The sequence below is a fragment of the Lissotriton helveticus genome, chromosome 7, assembly GCF_964261635.1.
Source record: "Lissotriton helveticus chromosome 7, aLisHel1.1, whole genome shotgun sequence".
Classification (NCBI taxonomy): Eukaryota; Metazoa; Chordata; class Amphibia; order Caudata; family Salamandridae; genus Lissotriton; species Lissotriton helveticus.
In genome coordinates this window covers 1,170,050,939-1,170,071,533 of record NC_136068.1, presented here as the reverse complement: position 1 = coordinate 1,170,071,533, position 20,595 = coordinate 1,170,050,939, and the positions used below count along the sequence as shown (strand labels likewise).

At 43.0% G+C, this 20,595-nt stretch overlaps 1 protein-coding gene across 3 annotated transcripts in view; it reads left to right on the top strand.

The window, feature by feature from the left end:
- CEP112 (centrosomal protein 112) overlaps positions 1–20,595 on the top strand; it is a 2,313,552-nt gene that overhangs the window by 807,050 nt on the left and 1,485,907 nt on the right. For all 3 annotated transcript variants that reach the window (XM_078654309.1, XM_078654310.1, XM_078654308.1), the window contains 2 exons: positions 4,847–4,939; positions 7,447–7,506. In XM_078654309.1, coding sequence (XP_078510435.1) covers positions 4,847–4,939; positions 7,447–7,506 — 153 coding nt within the window. The remainder of the gene's footprint in view (positions 1–4,846; positions 4,940–7,446; positions 7,507–20,595) is intronic.

Genomic DNA, 20,595 nt, shown 5'->3' with positions numbered 1-20,595 from the left:
TTCCTGCACACGTCCAGGAGGGGGTCGCCGGTTTCTGGGTGAGTGCTTCGTTTACCTTTGTCAGCAGACCTGTGACAGGGGAGAGGGGTTGGCCTAACGGCTAAGGCGCTCGACCTCGGACCTGGGGATCTGGGTTCGAGTCTCGGTAACGACGCCAAATAACCTCCTGTGATTCTGGGCAAATCACTTAATCTCCCCGTGCCTAAGTGCCTAAAAAAATGAAAGTGTGTCCTCATGTAACGTAACTGGTGCTATATGAAGCGCTCTGATACCTGATTCGGTTCGGGTCTAGTTCGCGCTATATAAAACTCTGCAAAAAAAAGGAGTGATGGTGTTTCTTGTCTGTTTCAGGCCCTCTCTAATGTCAGCCTCACTGTAGCCTTAGTTACGTCTTGGTGTCTCTGACCCCGGGACGGTTTGCGGTGCATAGCAGAACCGGGGTGGGCAGGCTGGGGGCGGTGTGCAGTGGGCTCTGCTGTGCTCAAGATACCTGTCGGTGTTGAGGGGGCTCCGGCCAGGCTCCTAAGGCGCTCTCTTCGTGGCGCTCTGTTTTGTGCTCACAGTGGGGAAGGGACACGAAAGTCCAGAGCTCTGTGGCGGCAATCTTCTAAGAGGAGAGCCAGGCTGCCTCCTTCCTGGGAGGGCAGGCTGACATTCTGAGGGCAAACTGGAGGGTAAGGCTATGCCAGTCCTTTTACTGCACTGCATGCCAGTATAGTGTGTAATCGGTGCCACTGGCTGTTTAAAACCGCTGCCTACCCAGAATTCTGAGGGTGGCACGATGCTGTTATTTTATTTGTTCTGGGAGAAACGGCATGCATGTATATGAAACTGTTCGGGGGCCTCAGAGTTACGAAGATGACACGGCGGGGCGTGAGACGGTTGTCCAATCACAGCGATGCCTCAGTGAACCTCGGCGATGACGCTGTGAGGCTTGCAGACGCTGCACCAATATCAGCCAGGCTCTTGAGGCCTCCCTTGCCGACACGGCAGAACAGGTAGGCAATGGGCCAATCACCACGCGGACATCCGGGAGAGCCCTTCCTCAGTCAATGGCGTATTCTCCAATCCGAGCACGGCTCGGCCAGGCAGCCACCCACGGACTCTGGACGGTTGCGGTGACGGTAAAGTGGACGGTTCGTGAAAGTCAATTCTAAAAACCGAAAAACGGGGCTGGACATGTAAAGGTACCAAATAGAAAGGGTCCGATAAATGGAGTGTTATAGCAAAAAATGAAGGGAATCGTACCGATGCGTGACAACACGAGAGTAACCATAACAAGCGCTCGCCATGTCTATAAGCCCCTTCATTTTCAGACTGGGGGCGTGTTTTTAGACTTTCTTTCTGTTGATCGACTGAAGACGTCACAGAGAGAAAGTACATGAAAAAACACGCCCCTCAATCCAAAACAGACGGGGCTTAAAGTGACAGACAAAGCTCTTCTCCAATGGCTGGCCGCCTTTTAGGAAGCCAGCCAATGGAGAAGAGCTGGCTTGTTTAAGCTGCATACTAGAAGACATAAAATCTGGCCAGCGAGACTGCGCAAGCGCAGCCTACGCTAGCCGAGGCCTAAAAACAGCACACCGCTGATAACTCACATGGCTACAAGTGCCCAGTAGATCTTTGTATAATAAACAGTGTCTCCGGGGCTCACCCTTGTAGAAAGACATTCAGGACGTAAATCCTTTGGCACATTGTAGTATGTGGTATTCAAATTTAAAAAGATGTATCACAGATCGTTGACAAAGAGGCCCACAGAAGGTTAATTACAAATAAGTGAAGCAAGATAACTTAAATATTGCAAGTCTGCTAAAGCGCAGTCAGAAAGCAAGTTGCTAATGGTATGTTCTGTTTTGCAGGTAGTGGTAGGTTTGGTAATTATGTAAATTGAATGTAATTCATGGTTCAGGAAGTCGCGGTTTAATAGGTTTGGCTTTGATCTTTGTTTAGCCTTTGTTGTTTAGGCACTAGTGATTTAGAAAGAAGTTGAATAATCATACAACCTCAGGTCCCTGCTCAGTCTGCACCTCCTTGTGTGGAGATTTAGAGGTGGCAGTTGACTTCTTTTGATCCTCCTCCAGTAGTGGGGGATGTCATCCTAATGCTTGGCGTCCTTCTACAAATTATGTCCATGCCAGGCGTTAGGACAAGTGCATAGCCCAGTGTGGGACCTGCAGAACTGATCCATTGCAGCAAGCCAAACTGTTAGATGTCCTATTGTTCATTTTATCTCTGGCCCAGAAAAGACTTGCATTGAGCACCGTTAACTGTTATTTGTCAACCCTTTCAGCCTTTTACCTTTACTGGACCAGCCGTCTCTGTTCAAATCACCTGTTGTAATGGAACTTCCTAAAGGTTCAACACTTATTTCCTCCAACACCGTTAGTGATGTCACAGTGGGATCTTAATTCGGTCCTCCCTTTTCTCATACACATGACATTTGAACCAATGCACAGCTGTCCACTATGTCTCCTGACTCACAGTAGATGTCTGCCACAATGACCGTGGCTTGTTGCATGAGTGAGTTTCAGGCTGTCTTGCTGTAGCCGACTTACCCCTCTTTTTCCCCATGCAGTGTACTGCTGAGGACTAAGGAATCCTTTTTGTCAAAAGTTGGGACTGCTTTCATGTTGGACAATCAAGTACTCTTCCCAGTGTTCTTTGCTCGCCTCACCCGTCGAAAGAGGAAGAGATACTCCATCAGCTGAAGCCCAAAAGAGCTTGAAGCTTTTACAAAAGTTGCACCAAAGACTGTCGGGTAGGTGAGCAGGTCTTTGTGGGATTCTCTAGGACAAAAAGGCACAGCGCTTCAGCAATGGACTTTGTGAATTTTGGCAGTCCTCTGCTTCACACTGGCCAAGAAGCACACTCTGGAGGGGTTGGTGACCCATTCCACCAGGGCCAAGGCTACCACAACTGCACTGGCATGCGGAGTAGCTGTCCTTGACATTTATCAGACTGTGACATGGGCGTCAGTACACATGTTCATCCAGCACTCCTGCCTTGACAACCAGGTCCGACGACAAGGCCAATTTATGTTTGGTCCTGCTGGATTTTTTTATGAGCCATTCTATGGACCCACCACCTTGGGAGGTATTTCTTTGGTATCTTTTCTAAATGTGAATAATCTGTGGTTAGAAGTATCCTTCAGAAGAACAAGTCACTTACCTTCAGTTATGCTCTTTCTGCTGGAATACTTTAACCACAGATTTCTCGCTGACTTCCCACCTCCACATTCTGTGTTATAGTCTCTCTTTTTCCATGTAAAAAGGTGCCCATTTAGGAATCTGCACACTGGTACATCTGATTATGATTGGACACCATGTCCGAGGTTGCAGTCAATAAAGAAACTTACATTTACAAACAGGAGTTGTGCTTTTATGTGGTTCGATAGTCACACCTGGGCGGAATAAAGTAATTGTTGAACATCATGGTGCCACCTGCCAGCAGGCAGGAGCGTTGCTGTTAAAATCTTCTGGATCAAGTCTGGCGCTTGAGTATATTCTATAGTGAAGGAATATGCAGTTACATAGAACATCCACCAGAAGGAGCGTTACCCATGGTAAATAACTTGTTCTTCAGGTTTTCCAACCTCCTAAATTCTGTATGCGAAGTAGAATGATTTAATACATAAAGAAGGATTTAATGTGGAATAATTGCTCAATTGTGATGCTTCATTCAAATTAAAAATATTGCTACAGTTTCTTATGTGCTTTCATTTTCCACTTGCTGCAAGCCTCAAATATGTAAAATCCATTTTCGTTTTCCATATGTTGAGGCCTCGGGTCTCCTGATTTGTGTTATGTCTGCGCTAGTCTAATAAAGGGAACCACCCTTACAAGATTACATTTTTTGCCTGATTCTCGATGCTACTTGTATATGTAAATTCACCTTAAAAGAAAAATACCTTTATTTGCTAAATATGATTTTGTGTCTGTAAATTTATTCATTCACACATAATGTGATATAATATTGCGTGGGAGTAAACCTGCTCCTTTGGCTCTCCTGAGTGTTTGTTTTCAGAAATTCTTTTGGGGCATATTTCCACCCTGAAAATGGTCAGAAATGTGCACTTGTCAATCCATTTTCGTGGCTGAAATGGAATTGGAACGCCTCAATTGTTGGAGGTTTGCGAAACGTTTTCCTGCACAGCGAACAATATGTTCTTGTGAAAAACAATCTCAAACACTTGTTCAGGGATGTTCACTTGAAAAACAATTTTTAGTGATCCATAGGTGTTTAAGCTTTGTCTTTAAGTTACAGTAATTCTAAGCCAGTAGATATTTTTGCACCAATAATTGTAAGCATGTTTAGGCGGTAGCATGTTTTTCTCCCTTTTTATGTTTTTGGCATGTTCTTGAAGTAAAAAAAAACTGACCAGTTTGCTAAGACCCGATCTATTGTCTTTGCCAATGCTTGTTTTTTACTGCCTACTTTAAAAACTAGTTTCCATCTACCTAACACAAGTTCTAGCCAGTTTTTAAATTTCTGATTAAAAAGAAAAACACAGAACTTCACGATTGCAGTTTCAGTTTAGTTAATGGCTTGACACGAGAAGGACAGTGGTGGAAGGAAGCCTCACCCTTCTTGTACTATGGAAATTTCCACTGAATTTTCATGATTTGTATCTGCTATCGCCTTTGTTGCTGTGATTATACAGTAGAACAGAAAACAAATACTTCCCAAAGTTGTAAAGAAATAGCATTTCCATTTTGATCTGTTGTTCATTGTTTATATGGTCCGTTTTGTTAGTGAATCAGGGCTTGATGTTGAAGATGCAAGGTGGGGTTTCCAAAAGCCTTGATTGTGCTCTCAGGATATTTCCTCTCTTGCGAATCCCCTACAGGCCTCAGAAGTGATTGAAGAGCTGGAACAGTGCGTCTCCCAATTAAAACAACAACTCCAGGAATCTGAACATCAAAGGCAGCAACAGCTGAGGGTGAGGCCAGAAATCTTGTCTCAAGGAAAGTCTTTTTGAACCATAGGCCTGTGATTTACTGAAGACAATGCCCTGCTAAAAGTGAACTGAACCTTAGATCTATTGTGGTGGAGAGCTGCAATGACTGGGGGCTGGTCTGTAGAAAACGTCTTTTATTTTACTGTATAGTTCATAAAAGGACCCGCAGGGAAGGGATCCTGATGTAATGTGGATGCAGCAGTTTACAGTGGTCAAAAAGCGACACACAGAAAACGGCTGCATCTAAAATGGAAAGTTTTTGCCGCAAGGACATCTTACCAAACAGATTCTTATCCAAATATCAGAGCCCGTAGTAATCCACGTTAAGTATTGAGCTGCCCTCCTTTAACATTTGCACGTGATGAATTGCACCATCATTTGAGTAAGTTCTACAACCTGGCGTATAACAAATAAGTTAAAACCAAGTTACAGGTATGTCACTAGTTGAGTTGCATACGGGCACGCCTGCAATAGTTTCCCCCAAATCTATCGTGGTACATGTACCACAGAGTGGCGTTTTCATATCATTTTCTTATAAGTCTGTACTGCACAGGAAAATGTAAATAGGCATCCAGGTACCTTTTTGTACAACCTCACGTTTAAGAATGATTATATTTCCTAGGTTTCCCCTTACCCCTTCAAGAGACTTTCATACATTCTGACCATGATCGGAATGCACTGCTTTTTCGGATTTTACGTTGTGTTCCTTTTTATCTTTCATGACGACATATAACCAAGATAGACTGACAGACACACATGCACCCACACCTACATACACTGAAAAAAACAAAGGATAAAGTAACATTTTAGTTACGTGAAATGTTCAGTTACAACGTAATGTTTTAAACTCTATAAACACAGCAGAAATTCATCAGTTATAGTTATCTCAAGTAACAATGATTTGTGCCCTAAGATAACTATACCTCACGTCCCCTCCATGTATAGTTTTCTCTTCAATAATTTCATTGCATATGTTGCTGTGATATCATCAATAATGTCATAAAAGATGTAATGAGTGATGTATTACGTGAGGTAATGAGCAGTGCGTGGCGTGGGCGTGAGTTATAGTAATCTTGAGATAACTCCTAGTGCACACCTAAGACATCAGAAACCCACTGGTGCGACCGATTATATTCACATCAAAAATAAATCTTTCTTGGGGCACTCTTTAAACAAATGTTAGCTCACAGTAGTAAGACAGTATCAGTTAGTCATGTGTTCTTTTTCTCAACTTTTTGTTTCTTTCAAACTTTAGAGAATAGATCTTCTGTGTACATCATCTCATCATATACAAATAAAAACAGATACAATACACTTAAGACATAACACAAAACAGTGACGTGTTTTGCAAGATGGACCAGTCATCCCTAACAATTCCACCTTAGCATATTAAATCAGTATCACATTAAGCAAGTGTACCTTAGCATATTAAATCAGTATCACATTAAGCAAGTGTAATATTAGAAATATTTGTTTGATTAACAAAAATCATCAAAAAATAATGGTGCACAATACGCATATTTAAACAAATTGCAAATTTAAATACATAGAATAGCTCCATTAGACAGGAGAGTTCATTCATCCTAAAAAGGAATCAAAACAGGATCCATGAAAATACCAGGTACTTAAAATAGGAGATCACTATTTCCAATATTCCCTGTACAGATGCTTTCAGCCACGTTAAAATTATTACGCCGGCAGGAGACCGCGCACACTTTAAAGTGCCACGTGCTTATTTGGTCAATGTAAACACCACAACATAACTTTTTTGCAATATTTCAAAGTGTCCCGTGCTTAGTCTTATTCTTGGGTCAATAACAACACCACAAATTGGAATTGACACTACCTGTCAAGAAGATAAACCTAAAAGTTCAAAGTTTATACGCATCAATACATTAGTCATATAAAAAAGTGCCATGTGCCTCAGTACAATATCAAACTGTAAATATCCGATCAAATAATTTGTTCAGGCTGCAGCCAAGAAAATGCCAATTGGATAAACTTGTATGTGGAAAAGAAATTAACGTCACATAGTAAGACAATATTCGCTCAATGTTATAAAGAAAAAAACTGGCGGAATAACAGTATTTAAACTGCTAATGCAAGTTTATTGAGAGATTTCTTACCCCTTGCAGCTAGAAAAGCCAAAATTGCATTTGTTATCATAAAATGTCATAGACCCATATTTGTCCTTCTGTGTGATAGTACTTTACCCCGCTGTTCTCTTTTCAATGCTTTCACATCCCACTTGGTGACCGAGTTGTATCTCTTTACACATAGGCAATGACAAACGGTAAGACAGGTGGAATGTGGCACAGTCACGTGCTTTAAGCACATTTCTGAGACAGGTTGCGCTTTGAAGGACCTAGTGAATGAATGGACTCCAATAACATCATGCTTCTTCTTGTGCACTTTATAGTTCGGAGATTATGTAAATTGTGCAGTATGTGCTTGCAGATACTAAGACCAATTTATCTATCATATTTCAGGATAAAGAAATCAAGTTTCAGCAGGAACTGCTTCTTCAAGAGCACCTCCATGAAAAAAAGGTAATAGACCTCAGTGTAAAGTTTTCAAATGGTGTAGGCTCTCCCCTTCTGCATTTGACGAGAATGTTCATGATTAATTATTGGTATGAATGGACACTTTCTACACTAAGGACAACACTTTGTTTTGAGCATTAAGCTAAATTTTAGTAAATGTGTTCAAGTGACTTTTATCCACTGTACTATACACCAAACTCACGATGGAAATTGCTGCACCCACTCTGCTAGAGTCCATCTTTCCAAAAGAGATCTCTTTGGACCCCAAGGATGTACAAACACTATACACCACTTGCTGGGCCATGGAGGAAGCTCCAGCGACTTTTAGGTGGGACCCTTCTTTATTCTGCGGCCTTGACACTGACTGAATTACCCTGGCTTCCCATCACCTGTGAAAAGCTGGTAAAGCGTTCCTTATCACAACACAGTCTCCACACCTTTGGGGATCTGTTCCCAGAGGGACATGCACTAACACACTTTACAGACCTGCTCTTCGGTGTTGCCACAATCATGGACTGTTTTATTATGCACCGCATTCACAAGACCCTGCAGGCTACTATACTAACCTGCCCAATAGCTCCAGACAAGTTCCCACCTAACGTTAGTGATCAGTGATTTCAATGGAATACGTCTGGTGTCTAGACTTTATAGAGCTAGCATTGCATTGCTCCTACCTCAAGATGCAAAACTCAGATCAACCGTTAAATGGGACCTTGGAAGGCCCCTCACAGCTAAGATGTGGGCTGTGTCCTTCAGTCAAACCTGGATAATTTTGTCCAACCATCACCACAAACTTCTACACTTCAAGTTTCTGCAACACGTGCACATTCTTCTGATTAACACAAATATAACCGATTGCGCTCCTCATATTGTCTGAAATGCCATACTTCTGGAGCAGATTTTCTCCACATGGCTTGTTCCAGTAGATTTGTAGCAACTTATTGGGGTGAGATCTTCTCTAAGTTATCCCAAATTCTGGAGATGGATTTGGAAGTAGAACCTCTACTCGCCCTGTTGGGCTATGTATTAGATCTTCCCAAAAACATCAAATGATTTACCGCCATGACGCTCAAATTGGCCAAACGCAAATTTGCTCTTAACTGGGCTAGGCGCCTCCCACCCCCAACACAGCCAACGGGCACACCAGTATGGCGTATTGTGACACTAACATTGAGATATTTGCAACTCTTTAATCTCCAAACTTTAGACCTAAGGACATTTGGCAACCACTGCACGATTATTTACTATCAAATGTGGATCAGTCCCCGAGTGCCCACTCAGTCATATCGAACCCTGCCACCCCATGATTAGTTATTTGGTGGTCAGCAATCAGTGCCCTTTCCCAGCTCACCACTATACACTTGCCGGGCCCGGGTAGGACCGGAGGGACTGTACTACATGATCTTCCTCCCCGATCACGATCAGTCCACATTTCCCTTCATCACTTCCTCCCCCATTATTGGCCACTATGTACTGGAGTGTAGAGGTCAACTCTTGCTTCCTATGCCCCCCCAAGATAATCTGACCCAAGCGACCTTTCTTCCTACTATTGAGGAAATAATTTGACCTTATTGGGTGTCTGTTTTTGTTACGTTTACCTGCCTATTGCAAATTGTAGGGCATTCAATAAATGCACTGTATCATTCTTTGACGATTACCCCTAATTGTGCTAATGGTATTAGCCTCCTTGTTTCTCTCTGCTTTCTACAATGCCGTACTACGATACATTGCGATTTGCATTTATGCAGTACATGTTAGTGCATGATCATCCATCACTGTTTATACATACTATGGTTGTATGCCTGCCATGTTGACTTCTTTGGAAAACAATAAAAACAGTTTGGAAAGAAACTTACTTTAATCCACTGGACAATCGTTTGTTCATCAGAAATAAGTGCATGTTTATAATAACCCCCTGTGACCTTTCAGTCAGATAGATATAACCTTGAGGAGAGTGTGAATTTTCTAGTCGATCCAACAGATGCATGCATAAAAGTTCTATTGTTCATTGAGGTCCTGAACTGACACCCATCACTTCTTAACATTCTGACAGACTGGTTGTAAGAATTTGGATTATTATTTGGAGTTGGGCGACTGCTGACAACAACTTATACTCACAATCTTTGTCAGGTTAAGCACTCCAAGTCACTAAATTAACTTGAGCTCTGCACCGTGGTAACTATGGCACAGAGCAGACAGGCTTAACTGAGGGCAATTTGTAAAGTATTTATGCAATAACAAAACTAATAAAGTCAATATACAAAACAATGGACATCCCAAACCAAATTAGAAAAATAGAGTAACATTTATGAACAAAATGACACAGAAATGACAAAAAATTCAATAAGTGGAACTGAAGGTATGAATTTTTAAAGTTTTAAGTAGAAATAGCACCAAAAAATGCTAAGCGCCAATGTTCATGGTAGACCGGAACTTAGGTGCAATTTGAGGTGGAGCGTGGGTCAGATACACCAACCAGGTTCATCCTGATCAAAGATTTTACCTTCTTACTTAGTCTTTCAAATTCCAATCGACCAGAGGAGCACACTTCTAAAGCCACCCAAGGACCTCAGACGAAGCACTTTGAGACTCAAAAGATGTCAGGCGCTGCCAACAACAGGGTCCAGGTCCAGTTGCCACAGGTCAGCTGGGTACTAAAAGAAAATACCTCTTGCCGCTTCTTGTGTCCCTGTAGTCACTCCAGTCAGATGGCTGTTAGAGTCCACTTCTTTTTCCTGGGTACCAAAGGGAACATGTCCAGTCCTTTAGGGCTCCTTTCATGTCATAGACAGTAGTTCCAGTCCACTTCTGATCTTCCGCAGGTCCAGAAAGTGTTCTAAAGTGGGTGCCTGGAAATGCTACTTTTATGTCTGGCACGAGCTAGTGAACGTAGATGAATCTATTGCTCCTTACCAATGGGGTAAAAGACCCAAGACCTACCTACTTTTGTAATAGTTCCTGTTTGCCTTACTGCAAACATCCAAAATGCAATATGTTAGGGCAAATACAAGATGGCAAAAGTCTTCGGCCACACGTAACTGGGCTCTGGGCTCTGAGGGCTGTGAGTGTGTGTTGGGAGTGCACTATGGTAATCCTAGTACCTTCCCACATCTAACACTAAAATCCAGTTTAAGGCAGGCACTGTACCCACAACAAACCCTGAGACAGAAATCTGGTAGGGCAAAAGCAAGGTCCTTCAGCAACCAGACAGGGGATCCACAAGAATGATCTTGCCATCCTGTTTTCTCCATTTTAAATGTGCCCCGGGTGTTGCAAGTGGCTTAACAGCATTGTTTGACAAGTGTAGTGTCACAAAGGATGCCCATATCCCCTCAGTACATTCTGGTTGAGTTCCGAGGAATCTTTTCTGCCCATTCAGGTCAGTCTATTATTTTTGAGAGGCATTTCATACTTTTTCACACCTATTCAGTGTTGATCCACTGGCTAGGCTACTGCTGGAGATCTAATGCAAATTAGCCTCCAGGAATGTCAGGCATGGGAAAGGAAACTTTCTTAGCTTTACTTTTCCTTAATATTTATTACAAATCTGGCTTAACCATTGAATTGGATTTTTAAAAACTATTAAAACTAATGGTTTAAATATTTTTCTAACTGGTCCCTTTCCAGTGTTAGCGGTATTAGTATTGTAATCTGCACAGTGGTTTTTTACATAGGACAGCTAGACCTACCACAGTAAAAAATGTGTTTTGGGTCTTGTCATTGTAAGGACATGGTGATATTAATTGTCTCCATGCTCCACTTTTGAATACCATACACCATACCTTCTGGGCTACAAAGCTTACATAGGGGTAACATACTAATTAGATTTTACACTTGTCAAAAAGGGTTATTTTAACATGTTGCACTGTAGCAGTCAGGCTAAACAGGTTAGGCCGGAGTCATGTTATCACTGCCACTTTAGTGGATGGCACAATAAGTGCTGCATTCTCCAAGTGGCACATAACTTCCAGGCCATGGGTGTGCACTTTCTAATCCATAGAGTTTACAGGCAAGTTTAATGTACCGACTAGGAACAAGCCAAGTTAACCATGTTTAAAGAGGGAGCACATGCACCTTACCTCTGGTTTGCAAGGGTAAAGTGCATAGAGTTAAAAGCCAGCAAAGATATAGGGTCCAGCTAAAGAGGAGAAATCCGAAGTGACGTTGCAGAAAAGGCCGATTTCCTACACTTTTATTCCAGTTTTTCTGTTAAGTCTGGGCAAGGTGAAAGCAAACAGAGTAGAACACACATGAAATAGAACAGGGAGGCAGCTAGGTCAGTGTTTCCCTAGTAATGTGGGGTGCCAGAAACAGTGTGAAAAAGGGATAAATCGAGCCTAACCTCGTGGCACTATCTCGTATGCGCCACTACCGAATGTTTTGGAATATTGCCAGAAGTGTAACAGATGGCATGATACCATGGGCCTTTTTTTACATTTCTTTCATGGATCTTTGTTTTAAGTATCAGGTCAGCAGCATTCTTCAGTTGCTACAAGTGTGTATTTTGTTTTAAACAACAGCCTTCCTAAAAGGTTACCCAGCATAGAAATGTAAGGAAACATTGATAAAGACACTTATAGAATTTGCCATTTTGTTGTAATTTTTAAAATGCCACCGATATCCAACAAAAGAAAACCTGCTGTTGGATTTAGCACTTTCAGTGGAAAGTTTGCTTATGTTAATTATGCTGTTTTTATACAATTGTTAATATCCCTAATAAATCCAGTCATATCAAGTATAAGCTTCGATGGTAGTATATTAAACTAATATTGTCAATACCAAGTGTTTAGACTTTTGTATACTAGAAATGTTTTATCAACTGTCAGCAAGGCACACATAACACAGGGGAATAATGACACAGGGGAATCACCCATGCAAACATCCTTTACGCATGCACAGTGCACAAGCTTCCTTGTATACAGAACAGGAGCTACATTGGCATGTGCAGTGTGAAAATCCACCACTTACATAGAATAGGAACCGCATGGGCGTCAGTAGTCCAAGCCTTTCTCACATGTATATAACAGGGACCACATAAGCATCAGTAGTGCAGGACCTTTTTTCACACGCACAGAACAGGAACAGCATGGACATCAGCCCACAAGAAGATGAACCTTATGGGCATCAGCAGTGCAAGACTTTCTCACATGCATAGAACAAGAACCGCATAGGTGTCAGTAGTCCAGGCCTTTTCGCACTCACAGAGCAGGAACTGCTTGAGCATCTGCAGTGCGAGCCTTTATTCGCACACGTAGAACAGAAACAGTGTGGATATAAGTAATGCAAGTCTTTCTTAAAGGCACAGAACAGAAACCATATAGGCGTCTGTATGGCAAGTCTTTTTCATACACATAGAACGGGAACCGCAGAAGCATCAATCGTGTGAGCCTTTCTCACATTCGTAGAACAGGAACCGCACAAGTAGTTCGAGTCTTTCTCAGACACGTAGAACAGAACTACATGAGCATCAGTAGTGCAAACCTTTCTCATGCGTGTAGAACAGGGACCATATAGGCATCTGTAATGCAAACCTTTCTCGCATGAATACAGAACGCGAACCAGAAGGGCCTCAGTAGAGCTTCCCTTCCCTCTGTCCCCTCCATCCCGTCCACAGACTAAAGATGGGGCTTTGAATCCTTCACACTATTTACAGTGAAGACACAAGGATCCGCTCCTGTCGAGGCAATGAGAAACAGGGTGCACTATCTAGCAATATACGGATATGGGCAGATTCTAGGTATTTCCTCCAGTGGGACTTTAAAGATACACTCCTAAACATTTAAGAAGATTCTTTCAGAACCGCAGAAATAGAAAATGAGTTGTAACTTGTAAATCTTCAACTAGGTATCATTAGTTCGCTGTGATTGTTCTCCATGGCTTGGTCTTTGTGTCCCTCAAACAGGACTGCTGCTGGTATTTTCTTCGTTCCTCATTGTTTTTGAGTGTTATGTTGAGTTCTCTTCCGCTCCGTTTACAGATCTATATTTACCGCTTACATGCTTGATCATGCATTAAAAGTTGAGTTTCCCACTTAAATTTCCCGAGCAGTTTATTTAACTAACACATATCGTAGTTCACACGCACACACATGGGCATGTGCTTTCTATTCAGCAAGCTGTTACTCTGTGTCATTATTTCAGGTACATCCTCCCAAACGTTTTCTCACTTTTCCACCGATTAGCCGGGCTTTTGTCAGAGGTACCTCTTTGTACTCACAGATCAAAGGGAAGGAAATGGACGCGCTTCACTCATTATTCCATGTCAGAATCCCTTTTTTCTTCATTGTTGCTTCTTCCCACATTACTTGTTTTCCTTCCACACAGAGAATATGCAGCATTGTCTCCATTATTTAGAGATCACTTTAAGAGGCCGCATTTGGCAAACAGGTCAAATTGCATCAATTTCCTCATCAGAATATACCTTTTCACCTTTTCGGTAACATTAAAGTGGGAGTTCCTGGATACCTTTGATTTTCATCCACCCTGTATCCTGCATCATTGAATACTTGTGTCTGAATCATTATCTGACAGTATATAGTTACAAAAAATATTTTTTAGTCCAAAGCTACTATTTGAAACCCTGATGCATAACACCATAATTGCAATATCACAGTTTTTGTGTAAATCATGAGTCGGGCTAGTTATAGAATAATTTGTATAAACTACAAATCTGTGGCTCGAACAAAAGCATACTTCACTTGAACTTCTATCTGCCTCCATGTAGAAGGTGAAACTGTTTCAGCACAACAACAAAAAAACACAGTGTATTTTATGTGTTAACTCGCCTCTTCCTATTAGGCGCGATTTTCAGTGAGTTCTGGTTTTTCATCCAACAAAATGGTAGAACTTTTACATGTGCTTGTAAGTACATTTAACGGTTGAAGACCCAGCTTGCTGAAAGCTGTTGACTGTACAATCTAAACTAGCTAAAATGCACCCCATGGCAACTCTTTTTCAGATAGAATTGTTGCCCTTCAAACATATGATGAAAATTCCTCTTAGAACCAATCAAGTGAAATTTAAACGGGAAGACATCTCAATGCCAAAATATGGAAACTAGTATTGTCAACACTTGCTTTACATTTCCACACAGAAATGTTGTAATGGTACTGCCCCACAGACTCGTTAGAACTGGTGTTAGATTGTGCACCATTGCATGTTTAAATGAAGCCAGTTTCAATGTTACTGCTGTCAAGAGTTTGGTTGTGAGATTTGTTAAGATTGAAATTTTAACCTACAGCCGTTGAAACATATGGAGAGTGCTGAAAGTGGTTAATTTATCATGAATAATAACAAACGGGACCGAATGTGAGAGGAGGGATTGCTTGACAGGTATTGATGAAGAATGCCTCATGTATGAGCTTTGACTATATCTATAAGCTTGCAAGTCCACAGGCAGCTTCGATATGTTGGTATCTGCAGAAATTAAAATAATTTTCAAAATATATGACACCAGGGGTCATAACCAACATTAGCTCAAACATTTTATTAAGGAGCCAGGGTTCTGATTTTGTTGGTTTTGTGCGGCTGTTTTTTGGGCATGCTATGTGTCAGAACCCCTTTCAGAGAGCCACTAGGCTCAGCTCTGGAGTTTTACTGAGTGGTATGCCTGAGTCCCTCTTTACGTTCTTGTGGGCATGGTTATTCCCCATTTGATGGTGGAGGTGACTTTCAAATGTAACCCACCTGTAGTCACCACATGAAAAAGTCTGAATTTGGTCATAAGAGTTCACTTCAGCAGCGCTGCAAGCTTAGTTTGTGTAAGGCCTTGCGATGCTTGGTGGCCTAGAAAATTGTTACCTGCCCCTATGACAGCTGGTGACTGTAGGAGGATCAAGGAGCATCTTTGGGGGCTCCATTCCCTTATTGCTAGAAGACCGTGACGTCTTGCGTTCTTTTCCTGACGATGTGTTGCGTCTCCCACAGTCTTCAGACGGCCCGCGTCTATGACAAACATCGTTCCTGCAGCTCCCTCGGCTGTCAGTGTTACCATGGCAGTTGTCTTTTAGGGCGTGCCCCTCATGACTGATCTACCAGCTGGGATCCTTTTGACACAACTTTCCAGGGCGACGGCCCTTACTTCATGGTGACCCCAACTGGCAAATGGGGTCACCAACTTTACACAGCAAGGGCGATTGCCCTAACTTCACAATAGCGCCCACCTGGTATATTGCAGTCAACCTTGTTACATAGCAGAGGCGATGGCCCTTACTTCATTGTGGCCCCACCCCTAACGTTGAGTGATTGCTGCCTTCATACATCAATGGCAACAGCCCTAAATTCGCGGTGGCTCCCACCTTGCATACATCTCCAACTTCCACAAGACAGTAACGACGGCACACACTGTTGCAACAGTCCGGACGGCACTGGACGTCTGATACTTTGATTGATTTGATTTTTATACAGCATGAACAATTACCCAGAGGTGTCTCAGCGCTAAAGGAGGAAGGACAGAGGGAATACATTTAGATTTTAGTGAAAAGCCAGGTTTTTAAAAGCTTTTGGAAACTCAAGAGAGAGGGGGCAGATTTAATTGCCAAAGGAAGCTTGTTCCAATTTAGAGTTGTACCGACTCAAAAACTCCTGCTTTCACAGGAACAAAGCTTAGAGGGAGATACTACGACATTTTTCGCTAAACTAGACCTAAGGAACAGTTGGGCATACACCTGCTAAGCTTTCCTCTTAAGAAGGCTGGACCTTGACCTTGGAGCACTCAATAGACTAGACAAAGCACTTTTCTGAACAAGCAGTCAATGCAGTCTTATCAGAGCCTGTGAGGCCGACTGGAATCTTGGGATTTTCATCAGCCATCTTGCTGCTGTGTTTTGTAGAATCTGCAATTTTTTCAGATTAACCTTGGGTAAGTTAACTGACTTAAGTTTGCTCACCGGGATCAACTTGACAAGATCACCACTGGACCTTGCTAGCTCCAGGGGCACTCTTCCTCCTCACAGGGTCTGTTGGTCTTGGCAGTGAGGCAGAATGCTGGTGCTCCAGACTCAAGAGAAGTGGGGTTGACTTTATGGATGAAAACCACTAACCCAGCAGGGATACTAACAGGTTTTGGATCCTAGTCTTGTTTACAGCGTTGCAAGGATTCTGCTAGATCACAGAACTATGCTTGGGACCACAGAACCTTAGTAGGCAGGGACTGAGTTATTCTACCACCTTAGTACATTTGAGCCCGTGTCTCATTTGCCCTCCCACTCACTCACAGAGGAACAAGTGATTAGACACCCCAGAACACAACACTCCCTACTCTCTAAGGAATCGCGGTGACAGCACACACCAATAGTTTGAAAGGAGGTCCCTTGGCCAGAGCCCACAAGTTTCAAAACGTAGGCCTGACCCGTGGTATCAGACACATTAAATATTTGATGAATCAATTCACCGAAATGTAGGGGAAGATTTGTATTTAACAATGACTGTATTTCACTGGATGTTCTCGCCACCTGCAATTTGAAGGTTTCGCGAGCTGAAGTGAGAGCCACCGCTTGTTGTAACAATCACACTTTGAGTCTGCTTAGTCTACTGAAATCTGTTTTCAAAGTTGGAATGGAATGCCAGATTGAACTGTCAACACTCCTGTGCGGAATGTTGATAACAGAAAAAATCAGCATAGTTGGCAGAATTTAAATACAAATCCTCAGTGTCAAAGACAGTGTAATATTGCAATTAAAAAAACTTCAAATTCACAATATTAACATCCGAGTGCCATCCAGGTACTATGACATCATCCATGGAAACACGGAACACATATGGTATCTGCAGAGTCTCAGCAGGTCCAAATACTTTGAATGGTAATTCATCCCATACAATTCTATCAGTGACTGGAACCGCTGAAATGATAACAAGGGACTGGTCTCTTTTCATTTTATGTGAGGAAGAATGTGGGGCCAACACCCCTTCAACCAGTTCTACAGCAAAGCATTGTGGGAGTTAATGGCCGTTGATCAAAAGAAAAAAAAACAGTCCCAAACCCAATCCGCATGAACAAAAATACCATGGAAAATGCAATCCAGATATATATCCAAGGCGGTATCAGATAAGTGCGTTTTAACCATGCGATGAAAACACATATTCGTGCTGGCGGTGAAGGCAAAATAGAGGACAACAAGGAACTCAGAAGAAACATTATCTTGATGGCTATAATAACCAGAGGAACTCAGTTGAAATAAAGGAGGCTATGTTTCTTGAAGGACAGTTGGTTCTGGTACCGCTGATGGGACATCAATTGGTGAATCCGAATACACAATGTCTATTACTGAATGTGGAGAAGGAGTAACAGGTATCAGGTCAACTGAAGTCTTGATATCCCCGTCCTGAAGCCGAGGAGAATCAGCAAAGATGGTGCTCACAGGCTGCAAAAATAACATTCTGTGTAGAAACCCCAAATGGCATACTATTTAGTATTGGCCATATGGCGTAGCTTGACTTTTTTAAATGGAAACAAATTGATTATCCTTGCATCCAGGAAGTGGGGGCAAAATAACAGTTACCCTGAAGACCAAGAACTGGAACAGGAACACGGTAGGAGGGGCCGTGATCTTGTCACAAACTAAATCACCAACTTTAGGGAGCCAGCCAGTAATGGGAATCTGAACAGCCGCATAAGATTGAACAGAAGATGACAAAGCACTTTTAGCCAGAGTAACCCAACTTTTTTGTAGATTCTTCAAAACAACACAATGGTTATCTACGTCAAAGGCTGTGGCTGCCGCCACAATGTCTAGACCTTAAGGTCTGGAACATACATTTTGATGCCAAGGAGCATTTTGTTCGGGGTCCGCCCACCCAGAGATCTTTTAGGGAGATTATTAAGCGCTCACTGAACCCATACAGATGAGTCAACCAGCCATGTCTCGTACCTAAAACCCTCGCTGTTAAAGACTGCTTTAAGTCATGGCTCATCTGCTCCACAACAGAGCAGCCCTCGGGCCTATATGCAGATGAGAAATGCACCTACACTCCCATAGACTCTATTGAATCACAGTACACCTTAGAGGTGAAAGCTGGACCCTGGTCCGAATGGAAAGCGCCACAAGCATAAGTTCCAACAAAGACCTGCAAATCCTTAATAACAGTTGAATTATCAGCCGAGTGCTATGGACCCAGAAGAATCTAGAGCAAGAATCAACTACAACCAAAATATATTTGAAAGCATTATCGGAAAAAAGGGGCATATTTCGCTGTTAAAGCAGCAACCTTCTTCTTTTGAAAAGGGAGCTCTATACAGAGGGTGGTTCCTCTCTCTTGACTTTAGTGTCAAAAGAGCGCTGCATGTCCAGTTTAGGCTGCACAGACTCGCCTTGCCTTCGATCCTGTCGCCCTCCTCTGTCGTACTGTTGATCAGACAATTCCTGATAGGAACGAGGAGAAAGAGGATCAGGAACCTTAAAATGCTCCGGAGTCTTAATTTTAATGTGATCGCACAAATCATATCTTTGTTCAGAAGCATCTGGTGACGGAGAGCCGCCACATGACCTGGGCTTCTATTGTTGTCTAGATTCATCCCAAGATTTTTTGGGAAAGAACGGGCGATGTTCCTTTTCAGGAGGAGGTTTGCCCAAGGATTGCGCAAATGGTCCGGACCCCAAACTACTACTTCATAAAGATTATTAAACATCATAAATCATCACTGGCAACTCACACACGCTACGGCCACAACAGTTAGCCGCTGGCTTATAATCAAGGATGCTGCTTCACCTTTAACATTAGAAAGAATCATTTTGAAACACTACGTGAACATTACCCACTAGCTTCATCCACAAATCTAGGGCAGGACCTGCCCCATCTTCATTCTGTACATGTTTGAGATAGTTCGGAAGAACGCTCATTGAGGGGGTGCCATAACAAAGTGTATACACTTTAGCAAACACCATCCCCCAGATGTTGCAGTCACCCAAGGGTGGGACCAGACCAGTAATCAAGCACATAGTAAGGAATCTATGCTTCACCACAGGACCCATAAGGAAAAAACAGCATCAGGCTGATAAATGTTTTGAGCAATCCAAAGTCTTCTCGATTAAGGGGTCGCTTGCCCATAATGAAGTTTATAATAACAGGTGGAATCACAAGCCCCCCATCTTGTGGGGCCTGCACAGGAGGCGCAGCCCCAGGTGGAGCACAGGCAACAAATTGAATCAATTGTCTATACAGATTGACCACTTGAGCATACCACAAACAGTCATCCGCCACAGTAGCGTAATGTGGATTTGTAGTAAAACCCGCCAAAACAGGCCATGTGGCCCCATCAATACTTAAGGATACCATGCGAACAGAAGCAAGAGGATGGGGAAGGGCGTCTTTAAACCAAATCTGGTGCTCCTAGGCCTTTAGAGGAAGCTCAATGATCGCATAAGGGCGATAAACTGCAGAAACATTAGCTACTGTTTAAGAATGAAAAGTATGGAGGAGCTTCGCGCGCATCCGAGATGGCCGCGTGAGCACAGGGCTCCCGAGGACCCTCGCTGCCTCCCACATTTATCCTGTACAATATCCTGATTTGATGGAAGATCATTGAAGGCACAACCCGGCTGATGTACTAGCAGGTTTTTGGGTCGAAATCGGACGCAGGGTCCCCGAGCTTTGCCGTCTTGAACTTTGTGGCCTTCTCCATGGAGCAGCCTGGACCTTGAGTGGTGGCAGTGCCCGGGTCGTAATTCAACAACAACGGCTGCGGAGATCGGACCACAGCCTCACTTCACTTTCGGTTTCGTTTCTCCGGTGCACTGCCTCATGTATGCGGTGTGTCTGTTGATCGGACGAGCTCTGATGCCAGCTCTTTGAGTTTCGGCGGGCGTCTGTTTGGCTGTGGTCTCCACTTGGCCCAACTTTGCCTCCTGTGTTCTCGTGTGCGACTTTCAAGGAGCCATTTGGACTAGATCCCAAGCCTCCCTCCGGGGCACCCGACTCGCAATAACGTGCGTATTATTGGGGTCCCGGAAGGATCTAGTCCACTCGCCACTGATCTTCGAGTGGAGGACCTCATTCTTAATCATCTGGCACCAAAGGGCCTGAGCAAATTCTTTGCCATCGAACGTGCCCACAGAGTGCCAGAGGGACAGGCGAAACCCGGCTTTCCCCCCGTCCGATT